The 22,064-nt window shown below is 39.7% G+C and overlaps 1 protein-coding gene and 2 long non-coding RNA genes across 4 annotated transcripts; 2 read left to right on the top strand and 1 right to left on the bottom strand.

The window, feature by feature from the left end:
* The first annotated feature begins 806 nt into the window (after positions 1-806).
* LOC123485494 lies at positions 807-2,104 on the top strand. Its single transcript, XR_006659023.1, has 3 exons — positions 807-859; positions 1,941-1,977; positions 2,057-2,104. It is a non-coding gene; the product is annotated as an uncharacterized LOC123485494 (long non-coding RNA).
* Positions 2,105-2,730: 626 nt separating this feature from the next.
* Positions 2,731-5,594, top strand: LOC123485493 (G2/M phase-specific E3 ubiquitin-protein ligase-like). Of its 2 annotated transcripts, none has more exons than XM_045216449.1 (4): positions 2,731-2,748; positions 3,304-3,476; positions 4,584-4,798; positions 4,875-5,594. In XM_045216449.1, exons 2-4 carry the CDS (start codon positions 3,343-3,345, stop codon positions 5,012-5,014), a joined length of 489 nt encoding a protein of 162 aa, XP_045072384.1. In that variant the 5' UTR covers positions 2,731-2,748; positions 3,304-3,342; the 3' UTR covers positions 5,015-5,594. The 2 variants fall into 2 exon arrangements, with proteins under 2 accessions (XP_045072384.1, XP_045072383.1); XM_045216448.1 differs by lacking the exon at positions 2,731-2,748 and adding an exon at positions 2,758-3,073.
* A 463-nt stretch (positions 5,595-6,057) lies between these two features.
* LOC123485492 lies at positions 6,058-7,032 on the bottom strand. The gene is made up of 3 exons (XR_006659022.1): positions 6,656-7,032; positions 6,194-6,411; positions 6,058-6,097 (listed from the first exon to the last, which is right to left on the bottom strand). It is a non-coding gene; the product is annotated as an uncharacterized LOC123485492 (long non-coding RNA).
* Between the last annotated feature and the right edge of the window lie 15,032 nt (positions 7,033-22,064).

Below are 22,064 nucleotides of genomic sequence, written 5' to 3'. Positions count from 1 at the left end.
TATTTGTGTATATTTATTTTACCTATGTATACATTAATTATATCTTTGTTATTTTACTAGATAAACGTGGGATTGATGGTGCCAAGTGGAACTGATTTAAAACCTCTAAGAGGGAAAAACACTACAGTTATTTACAGACCCAGAGGTAGCAGCACCTGATCTACTGAAACAAGCTGTCCAGAAAATGACAACATTTAACAGGGACATGCACGAAGGACCTTATGTCCTTTTTGTATCCAGACTGCTCAGAGGTGGTTCATGTGCCTGGGTCAGAAAGGCCATTCAGATTGGCAGAATATAAAAGGAAATAGGAAAGGCATATTCCAGGATCACTTTTTTCATTTGCCTAGAAAAACACTATAAAAGAGGTTAGTGGATCTCATGATTCAATATTTTTACATATTTAGATACTCTGCTGGAGGATAGATAATGGTTGTTTGAATTATTTTTTCAGTGGATGATACCTCAGACTCTGATTCTGAAATTGTCATCACAACAAGGAGCACAGCTGAACTCAATCGTGCTGACACTTTGGTACATCAGTTATTTCTCTTTTTTAAATGTTTATGTATGTTTGTATTTATTCATTTTCATATAATTTATTAATTAGATGTACATTGGATTTTAAGCATAAAATCAATGTCCTGGTCCAATATTTTAGTGGAAAAGGCTTGTTTTGATTATTTTGCAGTAACTATTATACAGTAACACAAACAACCATTCAGCATTGATATATACTGTATGTGGTAATGGAAAAATAATGGAACCTGTTGAAAGTTGTTGATCATTTTATCCGTTTCCTCTCAGGTTTTGAACCACAAAATCGAAGTACTCCCAAACACAAGCTGGACGATGAAAGGTAGGTGTTGCACACTTGGACACAAAGGAATTTTCACACGTGCAATAATAATTCATATTTTGTTGGGCTACAGTGCTTTCACTACCAGGTAAAGTGCAATTTCACCTTTTTTTTTTTTTTACTCACAAAACTGATAAAACTACTAGCAGATATTTCACTACTTATTCACATACACATTATACATACATTTATATTGCTGCACATAAGCTCAACGTTGCTACATGCTATCAGCTGTTTCTGTAACTGATCTGCGGTGCCCCTCGCTCCCTACCTAAAGGACCCACAGCTGCCTGTGTGAGCAGAGCTTTACAGAATAAACCCACTGAAATACAGTTGCTCTTGCAGTTGAATAAACAAAAATTAACCAAACCATTAAAAAAAACACGTGAGAATGAAGTGGGGGTATCCACTGTCCATTCATATGTCTCCACATCACTGTCGATCCTGCATAGGTACTATAGGCCTTTACTGAAGTGGCACGGTCATCCAGAACCAACCAAAGAACTCCAACACGTTTCGGCATCTAGCCTTTGTCAGGGAGTCAAATAGATGTAATGAGAGACACTGGGTTTTTTTCTAGTGGTAATCCACCAATAGGAAACATGGGACACATCCATATACATAATGTTTACATGATTTTACTATTGTAGGCCTGAAGGACACCTACTGGTTTTAAGATGTCTCTACAACACCTACTCTAGCCCAGAACACCTTGGACACTAGAAAAGACCCATTGTCTCTCATTTCATCTGTTTGACTACTCGCTGACGAAGGCTAGATGCAAAAACGCATTAAAGTTCTTTAAATTGGTTCTGTATGGCTTGGCCACTTGCAATACAAGCATTTTAATAGTTAAAAAATAGTAGTTTGAGCTTTCTTTTTATTTTCATACCTTTTCCATTAAAAAAGAAACTCAAACTAACTCAGATTTGAGTCCAGGAAACGCTCCTATCCACATGTTCTCAAAATAATCTTTTTTTAATACATCTTTCTGTTCCCTCTACTACTACATGCTACTCAAAGCTACATTATAGCCTTTATCATGGAGCTAATCATTTTAATATGTTTTATCATGTTTCAGAGATGCACCAGGACAATCAACAATTCAGCCTGGACAGGTAATAAGGCAGAGTGTGGCAGCATGACATTTCTTGCTTTCAGTGTTGTTGTTTCAGACATTTTAATCTTTTTTTTCAGATAGTAATATCTGATGCTGAGGATCTGGATCCACCGGAAGCAAATCCAGAAAAAATTCTTGCTACAGGTAAGTAAAAAAAAAAAAAGATAATGACTGACATAATTTAAATGTATTGAACTGATTACATGGGGAAGACATTTTTGTTTGTAAGATGTTTTAACATGGAAATGGCAATTTCCCAACAGTAAATACACAGACCTGTATTCACCAAATGTTGAGCAGGAGGACGAAGAGCCGAAGTTGCTGTCAATGTGAAGAATTTCCAACACACAGCAATGTAATATGCTTTTGACTATAGCACTCAGTTTTTTCACTGTACAATAGTTCTTGTATATCTGGAATATCCACAAATGAATTAACTTTTTGTCATTACAGGGAGGAGACGGACATTGCATTACCTGACATCGTAGCAAACCTGTCTCTTCCTATTGATCATAAAAAAAGTCAGCCGGTTTAACATCTCAAGGGATAATGTTTGGGATGGGGCAGTCAGAGGTTTCAAGCGTACAACATATTCTGAAACCTGTGACATGCTGGTGAAATTTACTGATGATACTGGTGTTCTGGAAGAGGGAATTGACACTGGTGGTCCAAGACGAGAGTTTTTAACTCTACTGATGAAACACCTAAAAGACCGGCCCATTTTTTGATGGACCAGAAGGACATCGGTTCTTGGTCTACAATGCAAAGGGTATGCATATTGGTTGGATGTGTACTATAGGCTACTAATGGTTGGTTAATGCTCATTGACCATATATATCACATGACATATGCTTGCATATTACAGTATATACAGTAATGCATTGTTTTAATTTTGCAATATGAATTCATTCACAGCTGTTAGGGAGGATGAATACTACTTGGCAGGAAAGATGATTGCTGTGTCAGTTGTGCATGGAGGTCCAGGACCCCATTTCCTGTCAGAAGATCTTGTACATTATCTTGCAGGCCAGCCTTCATTCAAAGCAACAAATAATTTAATAACTGATGAAGAAATAGGGAAAGCTTTGCAAGAGGTGAGAATAGCATAAGGGTATGGTAGGGCAGAGTTTTTCATACTTACCGCAGTGTTTTGAGACAATGTTTACTTCCTATATCACGTGCCGGAATATATTTAATTAATGTATTAGTTTTTGATAGTGTAAGATTACACCTTGCTATGTATGTTATTAAAAAAATAGGCAAGGAGATACAGTGCATACAGTTATTGACTGGGGTGTTTTTTGCCCATTTTCATGTCTTTCAGATTGAGAATGCTGCTTCATTGGATGCTCTGCAATAATGTATGATGAGACACAGCACAATGTTACAGACAGCAGTTTGTCTGAGACATGTGGCTACTGTGGAAGAAAATAAAGAAATCGTGTCAGACTACCTCCAATGGTATATCATTGACCGCAACTCATCTGTAATTGACAGGTAAGATGATATTTGTAGTGATGAGATTTTTATTTATTTATGTATGAATTTTTGTTTGAAATGCCTCATGGTCCCCATCTTTGGTTTATGCAAGTATGTATATCTGTTATCAATTTGTCCTTAATCAGAATTTGTACCTTAGTGTATTTCAACGGATATGTGATGTCACTTCATTCTGTGTCAAACTACAGTGCCTTCATTAAGTCTGCACACCTTTATAGATTCAATTTAAAATATATTTAAATCCTTTTCCTCATCAATCTACACACAATACATCATAATGACAAAGCAAAAACAGAAATTAGATCTTAGGTTTCTCCTCCTGACTAACTCTTCCATAGAGGAAAATCAGTCCAGTTACCCTTAAAGTGATCCATCCACCTCTGCTGCACATCTGGCAGCAGAGTGATGGTTTGAGGCTCACTTTACCCATCAAACCCTTGATGACTTGCTGCTGTTTATCCAACCACCTGCTCCATACTGTAGCAGTGTCATTTACATATGGATCTATTTCTGCCCTCAGTTCTCATAGAGATCCTGACATGCAGAGAGGTTTTTAGTATCTCTTGTAAATGTCCCTGAAAATCAGATATAAAGAGTGTGGTGATGTTGTGTGTAAAGCCTGTAGCTTCATACACGAGGAATCCAGGCTGGAATTACTTCCAAAGGTGCTTCAACAGTGTACTGAGAAAATGGTTAATTAACTTGTGCGAATGTGATATTCCAGTTTTTAATTTTTATTAAATTTGCTACAATTTCTAAAAACTTGTTTTTGCATTATCATTATGATAAATTGAATCTATAACGAAACAAAGTTGTGAAAAAAGTGCAATAGGTGTGTAGACTTTCTGAAGGCATCGCGTGAGTGCTCAAGCCACCCATCCGTCTGTGTCATTCCAGTCTTTTGTTTCTGTGTGTTATACTTACAGTTTGTAACAATTAACGTTTAATGTGCAATGCAAAAATAGGGTTTTTGAAATCAATTTTCAACAATGTTAAGGTGGATAGTAATTGTAGAGAAGAGAATATTTAATAGTTTTCTTTAGATAATTTTAAATTCAATTGGCACTACACAGCAGTGAAACAATGTTTGTGTTCACTCTGTAGATTCAGAGATGGTCTTTCAACCCTGGAGTTTTTGACTGCACTACAGCAACACCCTACTTTGCTGGCCCCTGTCATGTGCCACTCTGAAAGGCGACTCACTGCTTTTGAACTTGAGAGACTCTTCAAACCTGACCTCAGTCCTTCGGGGAGTAATCGAAGACTTAAAGAAAGTCAAACCATGGCCTACTGGGCAGACTATCTCCTTGATTGTGAAGGTTTGTTAGTTTGTTTTTTATAACTAGTTAAGAAAACACATGGCAGTGATGTATCTGAATTGTTTTTTCTTTGCAGAAGGCCAGGCTGCTGTGTCTGTGGAAGATGTTTTGATGTTTGCTACTGGGCTGTCTTCACTTCCCCCATCTGGCTTGGAACCACTGCCTCAAATAGAGTTCCTGGAGGACTCTGCGTTCCCAATGGCAAATACATGTTAAAACTCCCTTGAGATTACCACTCCTAGACTCATACACTTTGTTTAAGTCACAAATGGACTTTGGAATTCAAAATAGTCCAGGATTCAGCTGTTTCTAAGCTATATGATGGATGACCCCTAGAGTTAAGACTCTGAAAAAGTTGTTGTTGTTAAAGGTTAGGGTTGGGCATCATTTAGATTTTAACGATTCTGATTCCAATTCCGATTCTTCCTTTTGATTCCGGTTCTTATCGATTCTCGATTCAGATTCTTTGAGTGGTGGAGTTGAAACGGGTCACATGCTTATTTCACAAATAAGAGGAAAGTTTTATTTTGATTCAAAGGTGGGTTGCAGTTTGACGGGGCTTTTTCAATGTAAAATAAAGCCACACTAGAGCACCGCTTACTGTGCTCCATGGCTGCAACACAACAAACAGAAACCAAAACTTGCGCATGTTAAATTTGGAACCCATGATCAGATTTGAAACCCAATCCTCCAAAACGATTCCAATAAAGAAACAATTCCGATGGAATCGTAATTTTTTAAACTATTCCAAGTAGGAATTGGTTCTTGATACCCAACCCTATTAAAGGTGCACTTTTAAAAGTGCAGTTGCCAAAGTTGTTTTTATAATGTTACTGTATGTGAGCATGTTCTTTTCTCACAGTAAACATTTTGAAAATGTTTTAGATCCATTACTCTCAATACTACAAAAGTGTAATAAATACTGATTACTATTTTGATTAATTTACTTCACACTTAAAAACAATTAAGCTTTGGGTGACAGATTCATAAATATTGTGTTCAGACAGACAGCAGTATTCCACCACTACAAAAAACCCTCCTTTTTGATCATTTCATAGCTGAGCCATTTCTTTTAGTTTCATGTACAGTTCGGATGCAGACTCCCAGTTGTCTGGCTTCTGTAACTGATTGTGTTCCATGGCAAAGTCCAAGTACTCCTGCATGTTTGGGTCCCCACAAGGAGTCATTGACAGGCTAGCGATTTTTTATTTTTTTTATTTTGACCTCGTTCCACACAGGATGGACAGGGCATCCAGTTCAGCTAGTTCACTTTGAAATCCGCAGTCTCTGGAGCCAAACCTATGTTAAATAGAATACATAATTGCATTTATTTTCATTTTTAAGCTAAAACGTTACATTAATGCTTTTATCTGTTTATTATCACCAATGTATCACCTGTGTGGTAAGTAGTAGAGTTCATTGGGCACTCCTCCTGGACATGCTGCTGTTCTGGAAGGGCGAATCCTGTGGCTGTTCCACAGTCTCACACACTCATCCAAGTCCTTCTGAATAACATCACCAAAGCAATATCTCAATAGGCATTGATGCTCATGACTCCGTTGAAGTATCCGGCATCTCTAAGGTCGGCAAATAACTCCATCTAGAACTGAGACCTATAGAAATGGATAGAAATGTTTAGTTTTACTATAAATAATAAAGGTTAGTTATAATGAAATGTATGGTCTGTGCATCTTTTGGTCATTCGATTTTCTTTTCAGGAACAGCTACTTTTCCTGACGGGCAGGATTTGCTTTACAAATTTGTATGATAATTATTGTGCTCGTTTTTCATTAATCGTTCCTGAGAAGAAAATCGAATGACCAAAAGATGCAATGACCCTTTATGAAGACAACTCACCTTCCCTTTCTAAATATAGACCACCAGGACTCAATACGCTGGTTATTTATAGATGAGCCGTACATGTGGCTGGACGCTCCAGAGTAGTAGTCACTGTGATGGTGGCGTAGGGTACATTGAATTGCAGCCATTATGCCGTTCTCAGTGCCGCAATCAGTCCTCAGTCTCATGGGGATGACACCGAGGTTTCGCACACATGACATGAAATAGTGAGCAATCACTGTTGGGTTATTATTTGTTGGTCCACATTGAAGCCACAATACTTTACGTGAAAATCCATCTATGCATCCCGAAATGGCCAAACCGAATGGCTTAAGTTTGTCATAACCATCTGCGTGCCACATATAGTTAGGTCCCATTGAGTAGTTGTCCAGGTCCACGAGTTCAAATCTGATGGCGTTACTCACGGCGTTTGGCGAGAATAATCCTTTCTGCGGTACAACCCGGCTTCGTTCAGTTTACTTTAAGAGTCCTCAAGCTGATGTTTACAGGTGTAGACTTGACATCATGTCCACGATTACAGCGTATGAGTGACCCTCGTTAAAATATTGAACGCAATGATGCAGTATGTCTGTTGTTTCCGTCTTGTCGCGTCCTTTAAAAACTCCAAACACCGACCACACGTAAAGCAAAACCGCGTTAAGCTGTTCATGTGTTTGCCACAAAACGGGCAAAAAACATCCCTCGGCCGCAGTCCATGTTCTGGCGGTCACCATAAACTTATTTGACGCCATAAACTCCACAACAACACGAAAAAGAGCACGCTCGCACTTCCGGTATATGGTACATTCCCTTTCCGTGACGAATCTGTCATTTGTAAATTTGTTTCGGGACTGGTAAAAGTGCTTTGCGTCTTGTTAATTTGTTTTCTAAAATGTAAATTTGTTTTCTAAAATGTAAATTTGTTTTCTAAAATGTAAATTTTGTTTTATAAAATGTAAATTTGTTTTCCAAAATGTAAATTTGTTTTCCAAAATGTAAATTTGTCTCGAGCTTTGTAAAAGTGTTTCATTCTTTGTAATGTTGCTTTGCACTTCCCGGCCACCGTAGGCTATAGCTGTACAGACAAGTTAAATTATGAAGGTAATGTAGTGAACTGCATGTATAGTGTAGTGAGTCACTGTATAAACTGTATAGTGTAGTGAGTCACTATAAACTGTGTAGTGAGTCACTGTATAAACTGTGTAGTGAGTCACTATAAACTGTATAGTGTACAATGATTTAATCAGAACAAACTAAGAGGATTGATCTATAGCCATAGCTCCTTATATTAACTGATATCCACATGTTCTGTAGTTTGTTACTTTAATAATTCAACACATGAACCCATACTGCAGTCAGTTTAAAAAACCCTTCATTCATAACTTCCTCCTACTGTACCTAGACTAGATTATAGACTAGTTCTGTACTCCCCCTTCTGACCATTCTGGAGTACTACATCACCATATTCTACTCTGTATTGCAGGGCTCTTCATACCTGTTCCTGGAGAGCTACCGAGCTATAGGTTTTCAATCCAACTCTAATCTAGCACACCTGATTTTAATCATTAGCTGGTTGTGAGTTGATTTAGGCTAGATACAACTGGAGTTGGTGAAAACCTACAGGAGGGTATCTCTGAAAGAACAGGGTTGGAGAGCCCTGTTACATGGCATCCTAAAGATTGATATCATTGTGTGTCTAGTTTGGACCAGTAGTCAAACAACCTTTTCAGAGGAACATGGAGTTTGAAGATGAGGGTCTGCAGAACTGCTCGATCGTCATCAGAGGAGTGTCAAGAGGAGATGAGTCCTGCTACAAGTGTCTATTTCATATCAGTGGAACGACCTGTCTCCAAGTCAATGGTCGAATCTTATTGCATAATGTAATGAGTAGGTGTTGACAGGAACAATGATCATCAATTAACCTCACTATGTCACCTATTTGATTTCCCACGTTAGATACCTGCTTTATGACTCGTGCTGTTCACTGTGATCTGTGTCTGTTGTTGTTCTGTAGAGCTGTATGGACCCTCACTCCTCATCACACAAACCAACAACAGTCACACCACTCTGTCCTGTTCTGCTACTGGACGACCTGCTCCTATAGTGACCTGGGATGACATGATGATAGAACATTCCACCACGGTCGATGTCACCCATCCCAATGGAACTGTCACTGTGACAACTACTGCAACAGTGTCCAGTCTACCTTACAAAGACACCAAGGTTAAGTGTGTGGTGTCTTCTGGTGGTGCCACTAAGGAGGTTTCTGTGGAGATTCCAGTCAGTGATCAAGTCTCATTTGCTGGTGAAAGAGGCCATGGTTTGTCAATACATACATAATAATTGGCATGATTATAAACATGTTGGCATGTTTTTTGTGTTTATTTTTTCATAGTCAACCTATTTACTTATTTTAATAGTGCCAAGTCATTGTCAACCTATTTACTTATTTTAATAGTGCCAAGTCATAGTCAACCTATTTACTTATTTTAATAGTGCCAAGTCATAGTCAACCTATTTACTTATTTTAATAGTGCCAAGTCATAGTAAACCTATATTACTGTTATAGTGCCAAGTCATAGTCAACCTATATTACTGTTATAGTGCCAAGTCATAGTCAACCTATATTACTGTTATAGTGCCAAGTCATAGTCAACCTATATTACTGTTATAGTGCCAAGTCATAGTCAACCTATTTTACTGTTATATTGCCAAGTCATAGTCAACCTATATTATTATTGTTATAGTCAACCTATTTACTTACCATCTTATGCTTTACCTGCGAATCTTTCTACTATACTGGTCACTTTCAATCTCTTTCATCACAGGTGCAGTGATTGGTTCATTGCGTCTCTGCTGTATGCTGTGGAGCCGTGGCAGTGTTGTGGTGCAAAGGGAGAAATTAAAATGTTGTTTACCCAAACTTACCCCCATGAACCCTCAATCTTTAGCTGGGTCAGACCAGGAAGATCTGGTTTTTATTCAGATATTTGAGAGAAAGTACAGTTTTACTGCGACATTGATTGTCAAACTTACTTTTCCTGAAAACCATTAATGCTGTTATGCTGGAATATGTGCTGTACCTTCCAGTGGAATATGGGATTTGACTGCTTTCAGATTACTTTATCAAATGTTCTCCTTTTTGATACACAGAGCCTTATAACCCTGAAATCAGGAGGACTCTCGCAGCTAGGTTCATTATGATTACAGTGCATTCGGAAAGTATTCAGACCCCTTTACTTTTTCCACATTTTGTTATGTTACAGCCTTAATCAAAAATTGATGAAGTAGTTTTTTCCCCTCATCAATCTACACACAATATCCCATAATGACATAGCAAAAACAGGTTTTTAGAATTTGCTGATTTATTACAAAATAAAAAACTGAAATATTAAATTTACATAAGTATTCAGACCCTTTACTCAGTATTTTGTTGAAGCACCTTTGGCAGCAATTACAGCCTTGAGTCTTCTTGGGTATGATGCTACAAGCTTGGCACACCTGTATTTGGGGTGTTTTTCCCATTCTCTGCAGATCCTCTCAAACTCAAAAGCTGTCATGTGCCTTTTACTGAGGAGTGGCTTGCCACTCTACCATAAAGGCCTGATTGGTGGAGTGCTGCAGAGATGGATGTCCTTCTGGAAGGTTCTCCCATCTCCACAGAGGAACTCTAGAGCTCTGTCAGAGTGATCATGGGGGTTCTCCCGATTGCTCAGTTTGGCCGGGCGGCCAGCTCTAGGAAGAGTCTTGGTGGTTCCAAACTTCTTCCATTTAAGAATGATGGAGGCCACTGTGTTCTTGGGGACCTTCAATGCTGCAGACATTTTTTGGTACCCTTCCACAGATCCGTGCCTCGACACAATCCTGTCTCTGTGCTCTACGGACAATTCCTTTGACCTCATGGCTTGATTTTTGCTCTGATATGCACTGTCAACTGTGGGACCTTATATAGACAGGTGTGTGCCTTTCCAAATCATGTCCAATCAATTGAATTTACCACAGGTGGACTCCAATCAAGTTATAGAAACATCTCAAGGATGATCAATGGAAACAGGATGCACCTGAGCTCAATTTCGAGTCTCATAGCAAAAGGTCTGAATACTTATGTAAATATGTTATGTTTTTATTTATTTTAATCCATTTTAGAATAAGGCTGTAACGTAACAAAATGTGGAAAAAGTCAAGGGGTCTGAATACTTTCCAAAGGCACTTAAATGCTATATTATAATGTTTTTGCAGATATTCCTTTAGAAGGTTGCGTTGCAAATTCAAACATTTTACTCAAACTACAATATGTTCCACAATGACCCATTGGCAGGTTTTGCGTTAAACCTTTTTGGTTCACTGTACAGACGCACTCTTCCCCAGAAAGATCTCTCAATTTACCAAATTGAAATGTGACAATTCTTCTTTGTTCTTTCTCAGGAACTACTGAGCATGGTGTTGGTTGAGCAGGGCCCGCACTACTTCAAGTCTGAGGCAGAGTTACCGCTCAGCTAACCTACTTATCTGTATATAAATATTTATCTGTCTGTCTGTCTATACTTTGAAGTTATGCTTCTTGAGCTTAGGATTCTACATCAAACTGGTTTTATACAAAATAGACAAACTCAAGATAACATAAGAACCCTCTATATATCATTAACAATATAGACATCCAGTAGAAAATAATTGTTCCCTTTTGGTTTAGCCTGACTACCCGTCCACATCACTCTGGCCAAACGCCACGCCCACTTTCTTCTCCACATGAGTCTGGATTTGCTTTCCTCCCCAACCTGTTCTAGAATCTGACTGTTCTGATTGGTCCCAGCCGATGGGTTGGGCCAGAACCAGCCTGCACGAATCATGAATCACGTCATTGGCTTTGATACTCTGATTGGTTAGAATCAATCCAATCGCTGATGAATTTGTTTTGTACAATGCCCCCTAATTTTGAAGTCAGCACAGATTACTTCTAGTATTGCAGTTTCAGACTAAATGTACGGAGTGATCAATAGAGCAGCGGAATTAAATTCAGGATGAGTTATCAGGCAAATTCTTGTTAGTCTCGACATGGAAAAACCTATTGACTGAAACTGGAACTTCCTCTATGCTTCAACAACAAATCAAAGCGGATCATTCAAACTCTGTATTCTGAACCTCTTGCTAAAGCAGTAAATGGACAACTATAGGATAAGCTAAACCTAGAAATGGCAACAAGACAAGGTTGACGCCTATCCTTGCAACTATTGCGTTATCTAACCACTAGCTCAATCCATGTTTTCCAAGTTACTTTGCGTGTGTGATGGTGTAAGAGTAAAATAGAATCTCCTAAATATTTTTCTATGATTTATTATTAAGCGTGTCGGGCAGCTTTAACACTGAGCAACTGACTTGGAAACCTGCTGATCCATATTAGGTGTGTGTGTGTGCACGCATTTGCGGCCATTTGATCAGTTTCTGTTTCTCTTGCAGTTCGAGATGCCTTGGCCTGCTGCAGAGATGATGTCCCCTGGAACGCCTGAGCCCCTCACCACATCTAGTGACTTTATTTGGACAGGAACTACTACTAATTACTACACCTTGGGCCGTCACTGTGATAGAGTGATAACACATTTCAAATTATTTATTTAAATGTTATTTTTTGTGGGAGGCGTCACCAGTTAAGCATGGAATACAATACAGTACAATAATACAGTTCACACTCAAACAGATTAGCCTACTGGTTAGTTTCATTTATTTACCCAAGAGAACATATAGCTAGCCAAATCTATGGGCTTTTATGTTTTTCTGTCGTGCGTAATGTGCTTATATCATATATGTAGCCTATTGGATAACGGCAAAATCATTTGGGCTTTTTGGGGCTTGGGCTCATTAAATGTCGTTAATGTAGGGCTCATAAAATTTATTTAATATATGGCTCATCAGGCTCAGGTAGCATCAGGTTTGAATTTTCATGCTGATCAAAGCTCTAATCAAATCCAGACATGTATATGCGTTATAATGTTTCTGAATGACAATTCCAGTTTTGGCGGAAAATACCGGGTTACCCGGGAAAAAAGGTGATTTATTCTTGGGATGGAACATTTGTATAATAACGGGAAAATATTCAAACCTAATGCGCATACAGATTGATTCACAAGTCACCAACCAAGTAACTTACATATACTGTACCTTCATTAGGCCTAATGGCATTTTATGTCCATGATATGAAGTTGGTTGTAGTGACTGAGTAAGCCTAATTGTAAAAGTAAGCCTCAAAAGTGCCATGTTTGTACAGTTTATTATGTGGAGGACACATTTAGGCAGCCAGGACCATATGTCAGGCCCGCTCCATAGGCCGCACTGTAGGCCAAGCTCTTACTGCAGTCCAGTGCCATGGACATCTTTGAAGTTTGGCCTCTAGTAATTTAGGAGGGCAACTTTATGAAGGCCTCCTCACAATGGCCTTATCATAGGAGGCTCTACAGAAAGATTTTTAAAAAAGACAGGCTATTTTTATTGTTCACATTATTTGCATTGATGATGTATTGAAGTCAAGTGGTTCAACATTCAAATGCAGTTTGATGTACCACACAGGACAGCTTGGAAAAAGCGACGGTCGGTGGAACTCTGGTGCCACCAAGTGGACAACTGCTTCAGTTCCTTTGTGGCAGCAATGCTACCAGAGATATTTAATACAAGATCAAATGTTATGTCACTATTATTATCCCCCCGGAGATATTTAATACAAGATCAAATGTTATGTCACTATAATTATCCCCCCCACCCACCCACCCGTGATAGATTATTATTCCAATTGAGCTGTTAATCTGGTTTTAATTTAACAACGGTTTCTCTCATGTCCGATTGGAGGGCAGATCACCACGTGATATTAGAACCTACCAATTTGTTACTTTGTAACAGTCAAACGTGGTTATTCCCGATGTTGATCAACTCCCAATCTATGCAACCATTTTCTAAAAGCATTATCTTTGATATTTGGCGGAAAGCTTACCGAGCTCATTTTGGTGTAACCATAGTCGAATTTGACGTGTCGGAGAACGGCCCCTTCCTCCCGAAAGCATTGTGGTATCGCTTCTCGGCCTTTTGGCTAAGATCAAGATCGAGTGCAGTACCCAGGCGATCCTGAAGGTGGAGTGATGTCGTCATCGTCCACGTCACAGTCGGCAGCCGCCGGACTGAAGAACACGCTGCGTTTTCAATGGACTGGAAAATAAAGTTTGATGGAGAGATTTCGTTTTGGAAAATAAGTTCTTTTTGGACCTCTACGGCTGACGGCAGACGATGTGCACTGTCTGCAACAAAACACACCCGAGAAGTTCTACGATGTGTCTTTCTACACCATCACCAGGCTGGAGGAGGTGAGAGGGCTCTTCTGAACGAACGCGACAGCACCCGCCCTCAGTAGTTTTCAAGTTGAGTCCCAAACATTCACAATGGTTAACTTGATTAATAAAGCATAAAACACAGGATTAATAGAACACAAAACACAAGATTATTAAAACATAAAACACAAACAGGGAAGTAAATTTTGGCCCCCAATCCCTCTAGGGTGTCACTCCACCAAGCCTGGTAGGTCATATCCTTCATTCCATAGGTCGGAGTCCGGGATTGGGCCGTATCTCACCATCTGTTGCGAAACCGCCTTTTCTATCGCCTTGCTCACCAACCCTCGGACACAGGGAATAAGACAACATCCACAAAGAACAAGTATACCCATAGAAGCTATAACTTCACCCAGAATAGTTACAACAATAGTTTTCCATTTACCAAATATGTTATCAAACCAACTGTTTAGGGAGCTATCAATACCAGAGTTTTCAGCCAGTTCGTTCGCCAGCGTGGTGAGTCCCTGAAGCGCTTTGGTCACGGACCCGTCCGGTGCTGTATTGTTGGGGATGAAAGTACAGCACATAGATCCAAACAGAACACAAACTCCGCCCCGCTCAGCCAAAAGCATATCTAAAGCTATTCTATTCTGCCATGTCATTAAGCTAGTTGCCGCTGTCTGCTCAGCCAATCCCTTTATTGCATCACGAGTGTGGTTTATAAATCTTTGCTGGTTATAGTAAATATAATTTATCCAATCTACGTTTTTATTAATTGTTGACCACCAGAAAAGACTTGATTCAAACCCAGCTGCGATCTGATTCCTAGCTTTGAATTCTTCTGGAACCCCTCAAGGTACTCCAATCGCATCAATATATAAATCCTTTCATCAAAGGATCCCGGGAGGAGGTCCCACTTTCTACGTGACAACTCACCAGTCTCTGACACGTTTGATTGTTTGCGTATGTAGGTGAGTTCACAATCTGTTATCACCACACAACCATCAGATGTAAGCACGGGCCTGGTTTTGGTTCCAAAAATCCTCTGGCTGCAACAAAGAGGAGAGATTAGTCATGGTCTCTTTAGTTGTGACATTCTCTGTGTGGGAGCAGGAGCTAAGATGCCCTACCCTGTATCCTATCTTATTAGTCCTAGAAAAACAATAATAAGAATCCCCTGAGACTTCAAACGGAGGCAACCTAGGTCGGGTGACTTTGTTATCGGGGGATACAGATAGTGCAAGTTACTACAAGACTCCTTCACCACATTCCCAGGTGGCTTGAACAATTTAATCATGGAGGATAAACCTGACGGAGAGTTAAAGCCTGTCAAGGGGAAACGGAGTAGTTGTTAACTTTGGTTTGGCTGTCCCACAGGCATAACAGTCCTCTTTAGACATAGTTCTTGCCGTATACTGAATCCATTCCAACCACAGGTTAGGATCTCTATACCCTGTCTCCACCTGTACTACTTCCTTCAGGTCTATAGTTTGCACTATCTTCACCACAGCCCCGGTCTCACTACCTCCCTCAGAGAGGTTTACTCTATAGGGTGCCCCAGTTGAAGAGGATATCTCACTTGTCAGGTCTGTAACCTGTTTTAGCGTAATTCAGACTTTCAGACAGTACCTACCCTTATATGGGTCGCACTGCCATTTCTGGTAATTCCCTACTTTCACAATACTACACCTGTCCTTAAACTGTGTATGGAGATTGACATCCCCCCCCCGCTCGGTATGAGCAACTACATAGTCCCAGGATGTACATGGTGACATACATATATATCTCCCATCCTTTACGATACTACCAGCCAGTAGTCCCCAACTGGTCCGCAAAGACCTCAAAAGGTGATGTCCTTCCCTAAAGTCCCTAGTACTTCCCCTTTCCCTACGTCTAGCTGTCTCCTATGCCTTCGTAGACTGTGCTCAGGTATTATTTTATCAACTTGTGTTAGGTTAACTACTACTTCTGGCGGATCAGGAGGGTTTGAGTGTGTTAGGAATATGGCCCCCACAATCAGACAGCTACCTACCGTCAGGGAGACCTGTGAATCCCCACCCTCGCCCTGAGAACATGTCAGACGCCAGAGGCCAACCCATTGCTTTACCTTCTATCGAACTCACACAGGGATGATCAGACAGGGTAAGGGGAATCTTCGTTAAGGAGCCAACCCCCGAGCCCTAGTGGTGATCGGTTCTTTCTCCTAACTCTGTGTTTGTTCGTCAGGTGTAGCTGGGTTTACCTTTTTGCAGTGTGTGACATGCACCCAGGTGGATCTCTCAGCTATTCTAATGGCAAAGGCAGTGACCAATAGGACTTGGTAGGGCCCTTCCCAACAGGCCTGCTTCCAGTTTTTCTTCTTTATGGACTGGATGCTCACCAGTCACCTGGTTAGATAGAGTGGGTCACCTTCTCCTTTAGTTCACCTGTGGGGCACAAAACCTCTGACATACGGGTGTGGTTAATAAACTATCTTCACACATGTTCAGCTCTCAATTTTTTAAAAGTATTTTGTCCTCTCCTTCATATATGTATTATTTAATCCTTCCATCTCCTTATCATCTCCTACCATCCCCCCTTTGACACATGTTTTGCTCATGTGTCAATATTACCACCTACCTAACACAATCACTTGTTTATCATCCAATTGCCATCCCTTATTTTTATGTTTGAGACTGTCCCTTGCTTCTTTATTGCTCCTCTCTTCCTGATCTCATTACTAAATAAATGATCTAGGTAATAGCTGTTTCGCATTAGATTGTGCCTTCCTCTCATTACTGCAGCTCATTGTATTAATTTAGTTTCAATTACCAACTTGTTGTTTATTAAAGCATACTAAAAATGAAATTTAAATGACAACATTTGATAATACCTCAATTTACTTCTATCCCGTAAAAGTAATCCAAGATTAGTACAATTGACTAGCAACAGGTATCCCTCATTCAGGGAAAGCTCTCTCTCTTTTCTGTTATTTTATGGTTCAAATCATATATATTATTACCAAATTATTATCTTCTTCACACTTTTTCAAATTACCCTCAACTTAGTAAAATAAACTATCTTCAAGTCCTCCTCTCATGCCTTTAGAATTTACTAGTGTGGATGATTAATTAACACCAGAAAGTTAAAACAGAGTTCAGAGGCAATTGAAATTATTCAACGAACTGTTCCATCCCATAGTATACCAAACATTACCATTATTCTAAATATTTCATAAATGTTACTTATCCAAAGTGTTCATTAAGTCCTCATGACATTCATTCTCATAAGAAATCATATATACCCCAAACTCAGCCAAAACCGAAAAAACTCCATAAAATTCACTGTGCTCCCCTTAGCCCTGGGCAACATTCCAATGAGATAAGCAAATTCTCTTTCTCCTGGTTATAATCTAAAGATGGTAGTACACACAAAACATGATACAGATATCCCCAGTCCTAACCCGTCAATAATTGTTTGTATCAATCTAATTCCTCATAACTAATCCATAAAACCACTCAAAATTCCTCGAGTATACAATGATTATTTAATTGATTACCCTAACTCTGCTACATGTGATCTCATCTCAAATGATCCATTATCAATTATTTTATCAACCCCCTAGGAAAATCTGTCTCCTCTTCTATTGTTCCTGTCCCCCCTGTAAATATCATATTTCAGTTTTTTAGCCAATACAATCACGGTTACATCAAAAGTAATGCAATGTCTATATTAGAGTGTAAGGTAAATTATTCCTGTTTTCTTTTTTCAGCTAAACGTTTTATATCCCTCAGTTAATGGTATTTTCTCCCTAATATATCTTCATACGCTTCCTCTTTCCCTAAATGAGATTTAATCCCCTGCCTTTCCTCTACTATCCTTCTATCATTACTGGATCAATGATAATAACTGTAATAACTATCAATAATAATTGTAATAACTATTACACATTATATTGTGCCATTTTTCTGATAATGTTATAATTGTAGCCTATTGCATCACTTTAGTTTAAAATATAAGTTTGTTTATTTATTTAACAAATCCAGAACCCACCACAGGCTGGCGCTATTCCCCCAGCACAACAGCCAAAGCCACTTGCACCCCCTGGTCCCGTGCTGAAAATAAATTATAGTTCTAGAATTTACCAACTATTTGCATACACCACTGGCGTCAAGCAACCCATCGAATAAAGTAATAACAATTAGAATTTATCAAAGCACTGCCTTCCAGTCAGGCATTCAGACCTCTACCTGAAATCCCACAGCCCAATCCAACTCGCTTGACTGTCTCCCATTTTCTTTTCTTTAACCAGAGCCATAAATTACTCTCCTTTGTCCTCAACTAAATTTTCACAGCTCTATCGCCATTTCAGTTCGCTATTCAATTTTTAAAACTGTTCTCTCTGATTAGGCCCTAATTAATAAAACAAATACTTGCTATCGTTGATAAGCATACATTTAATGATATTCCTATCATTTGAACTATCTCTCACCCCTCCCCTTGCTCCTTTCTATCCAACGGGGAAGGCACATTGACCTTTTAACATATTTTCATAGACCTTTCTAGAATACTTCTACTATCTAATTTAACCTTTCACATTTCTCAATCCACGTAGTAATCTAGGTCTATAGCCCCAATGCGAAAGCTTTACCCACTGTCCCTACCTGTGTTCGAACCAGGGACCCTCTCCATACATTGCCATTCACTCCACACATTCCGCGATGCTTTCAAAGTAAATACTTCCAGTTCATAGAGCAAGTGACGTCACCAAATTAAAACTGCACTAGCTTTCACCTCATTCAGCAACAAAAAGTAATGCTATCTCTCCCTTCACCCATTCTCTATTGAATAAGTGAGTCTTTCTATTTAACCCCAAAACACGCTACAAATCATCCATTCAACATCACCAAACCAAACACTCCGTAGCATCCGGTCACCACCCACACCAGCCGTTGAATTCACTCATACACACAGACTTCACCTCATGCCACCGAAATGCCCAACAAAACATAATAGTTCAATGGAGCCCCTATTGGCTCTCCACTGTTTATACATTACTTCCATAACCACATTAGTTATGGTCCGATTACCCATTAAACCTTATCACATGATCAAACAACGGCACAACCTTAAACTCATATGGGGCGGCAGGCAGCTTAGTGACCAATAGCGCCGCGCCAACAACCGAGAGGTCGCCGGTTCCAATCCCCGAGCCGACCAGGCGAAAAATCTGCCGATGTGCCCCTGAGCAAGGCACTCAACCCCAATCGCTCCCATAAGTCGCTCTGGACCAGAGCGTCTGCCAAATGACCAAAAATGCTAATGTAAATATTCTCTACTTTATATTTCAACGATAAACCAGATTATTTCAGTCTAATTATTTAACCAGTATTTTGCAGGGTCAAACATCAACCGTTAAATTAAATAATAAACCAAATAGCTTCAACTTAATTATTTAAAACCAGTATTATGCTATGTCAAACATCAAACGTTACAGTTCAATCATATCAGTTCAAACGTTTCAGTTTAGTCATACTAGTTATTCATTATCTTTACCTTTACATTGTCAAATTCAACATCGCCTACTATCCTCCTCCCTATCTAAAAAAATACTCAGCTGAACCTAGCCGTACCCTCGAAGTTCTGGACCTTGCCAGTCGCTAGTATTTATCTAAAATTTCCCCGAACCTAGCCGTACCCTCGTAGTTACGGACCTTGCCGGTGTAATTCTTCGAACCTAGCCCGTACCCTCGTAGTTACGGACATTGCCGATAGCAATTACTAAGTCAATTATTCCCTGTATCTTCGAACCTAGCCGTACCCTCGCAGTTACGGACCTTGCCGATAGATGTCAGTATTTTCTCCGAACCTAGCCGTACCCTCGTAGTTACGGACCTTGCCGGTAGAACAAATACTCTATGGTACCATGGTTTAACATCACATTCACCACAGGTTTGCATGTCACAATATGGTGCTTATCTACTCATAATAGTTTCATAATTTAGTTCACTTACATCAGACAGGTGTTTCACAAAATTAATTTGGATAAAGCCAATGTGCAGAACTTTAGTTATATAACAATAGGTGTCTGCTTACCTGTTTTTAGTAGTCCAGACTCTTTGTGAAACACACCGTTCAATGACAGAGATGTCCAATGGGCCGGACAATACCCAGCGAAGTCCCATCTACCAGATCACAGTCGGTGGTCACCAATTGTGAAGTTGCGTCAATTCAAATCTGGTATAGGAACAAAAAGAGGTCAATACACATCTTCTAAAATAGACTAGTATTTTAATTAATGCAAACCACTTCAATGGTAAATATGATGTTCGTATATACGGGTCCACTGAAATACCACACAGGGCACTCAGAGAACTGATCCATTGTTCTAAGTTCTTCTTCAAATACTCTGACAGAGATAGTTCCCGCTCCCTGCTGGCCAATCAGAGTAGAGACTGAGCGTGGTTTAGACTTACTCAGCCTATCGTTGGCACACAGGCTGGTCCCAGGCCCTTGGCGCTTCACTGTTGCACACTGTTGCCAGGCATAAGTTGTTATCATCACAACTTGTAGAGTCAGCACCTTTTTGCAGTACATGTCCTTGAGCGCGGTTTAACAAAGAGACAATGTGTCTGTGAGAAATACAAGTCTGTCTCACCCTACTCCCTAACATTCCTCACATGAATCACAGCTTGTTATGTTAAACAATTTATATCAGTACAGTACAAAGCTATTATGTTTAATCATTAATGCATTCTTTCTAAGCTAGGCATCACATCCAGTTATAAGAAAATAGAACCCCACAGTCCCCCTTTTTCACACCCACTGGGTGTGAACCCAAACAAGAAAACCCAAAATAAGAAATTTCAGGGAAATTCAGGAATCCCTATTGACACCCTCTAGGGTGTCACTCATTAAAATACAATACAAAAAAAAATCACACTTTTATTAATAGGCAATAATGATAATAAAAAGGCCTTCAGTCCTTCCATCTACACCCAACTTGTACTAGGTTGGCTACCAGCCACCCAGGAACTTCAAACCTTCACATAAGGAAAGACAAACATTCACAATGGTTAACTTGATTAATAAAGCATAAAACACAGGATTAATAGAACACAAAACACAAGATTATTAAAACATAAAACACAAACAGGGAAGTATATGTTGGCCCCCAATCCCTCTAGGGTGTCACTCCACCAAGCCTGGTAGGTCATATCCTTCATTCCTTAGGTCGGAGTCTAGGATTGGGCCGTATCTCACCATCTGTTGGGAAACCGCCTTTTTCTATCGCCTTGCTCACCAACCCTCGGACACAGGGAATAAGACAACATCCACAAAGAACAAGTATACCCATAGAAGCTATAACTTCACCCAGAATAGTTACAACAATAGTTTTCCATTTACCAAATATGTTATCAAACCAACTGTTTAGGGAGCTATCAATACCAGAGTTCTCAGCCAGTTCGTTTGCCAACGTGGTGAGTCCCTGAAGCACTTTGGTCACGGACCCGTCCGGTGCTGTATTGTTGAGGATGAAAGTACAGCACATAGATCCAAACAGAACACAAACTCCGCCCCGCTCAGCCAAAAGCATATCTAAAGCTATTCTATTCTGCCATGCCATTAAGCTAGTTGCCGCTGTCTGCTCAGCCAATCCCTTTATTGCATCACGAGTGTGGTTTATAAATCTTTGCTGGTTATAGTAAATATAATTTATCCAATCTACGTTTTATTAATTGTTGACCACCAGAAAAGACTTGATTCAAACCCAGCTGCGATCTGATTCCTAGCTTTGAATTCTTCTGGAACCCCTCAGAGTACTCCTATCCCATCAATATATATATCCTTTCATCAAAGGATCCCCGGGAGGAGGTCCCACTTTCTACGTGACAACTCACCAGTCTCTGACACGTTTGATTGTTTGCGTATGTAGGTGAGTTCACAATCTGTTATCACCACACAACCATCAGATGTAAGCACGGGCCTGGTTTTGGTTCCTAAAATCCTCTGGCTGCACCAAAGAGGAGAGATTAGTCATGGTCTCTTTAGTTGTGACATTCTCTGTGTGGGAGCAGGAGCTAAGATGCCCTACCCTGTATCCTATCTTATTAGTCCTAGAAAAACAATAATAAGAA

The sequence above is a fragment of the Coregonus clupeaformis genome, unplaced genomic scaffold (assembly GCF_020615455.1).
Source record: "Coregonus clupeaformis isolate EN_2021a unplaced genomic scaffold, ASM2061545v1 scaf0713, whole genome shotgun sequence".
NCBI classification, from domain to species: Eukaryota; Metazoa; Chordata; class Actinopteri; order Salmoniformes; family Salmonidae; genus Coregonus; species Coregonus clupeaformis.
Note: the sequence above shows the minus strand (reverse complement) of the source record. Positions and strands in the feature narration are given on the sequence as shown.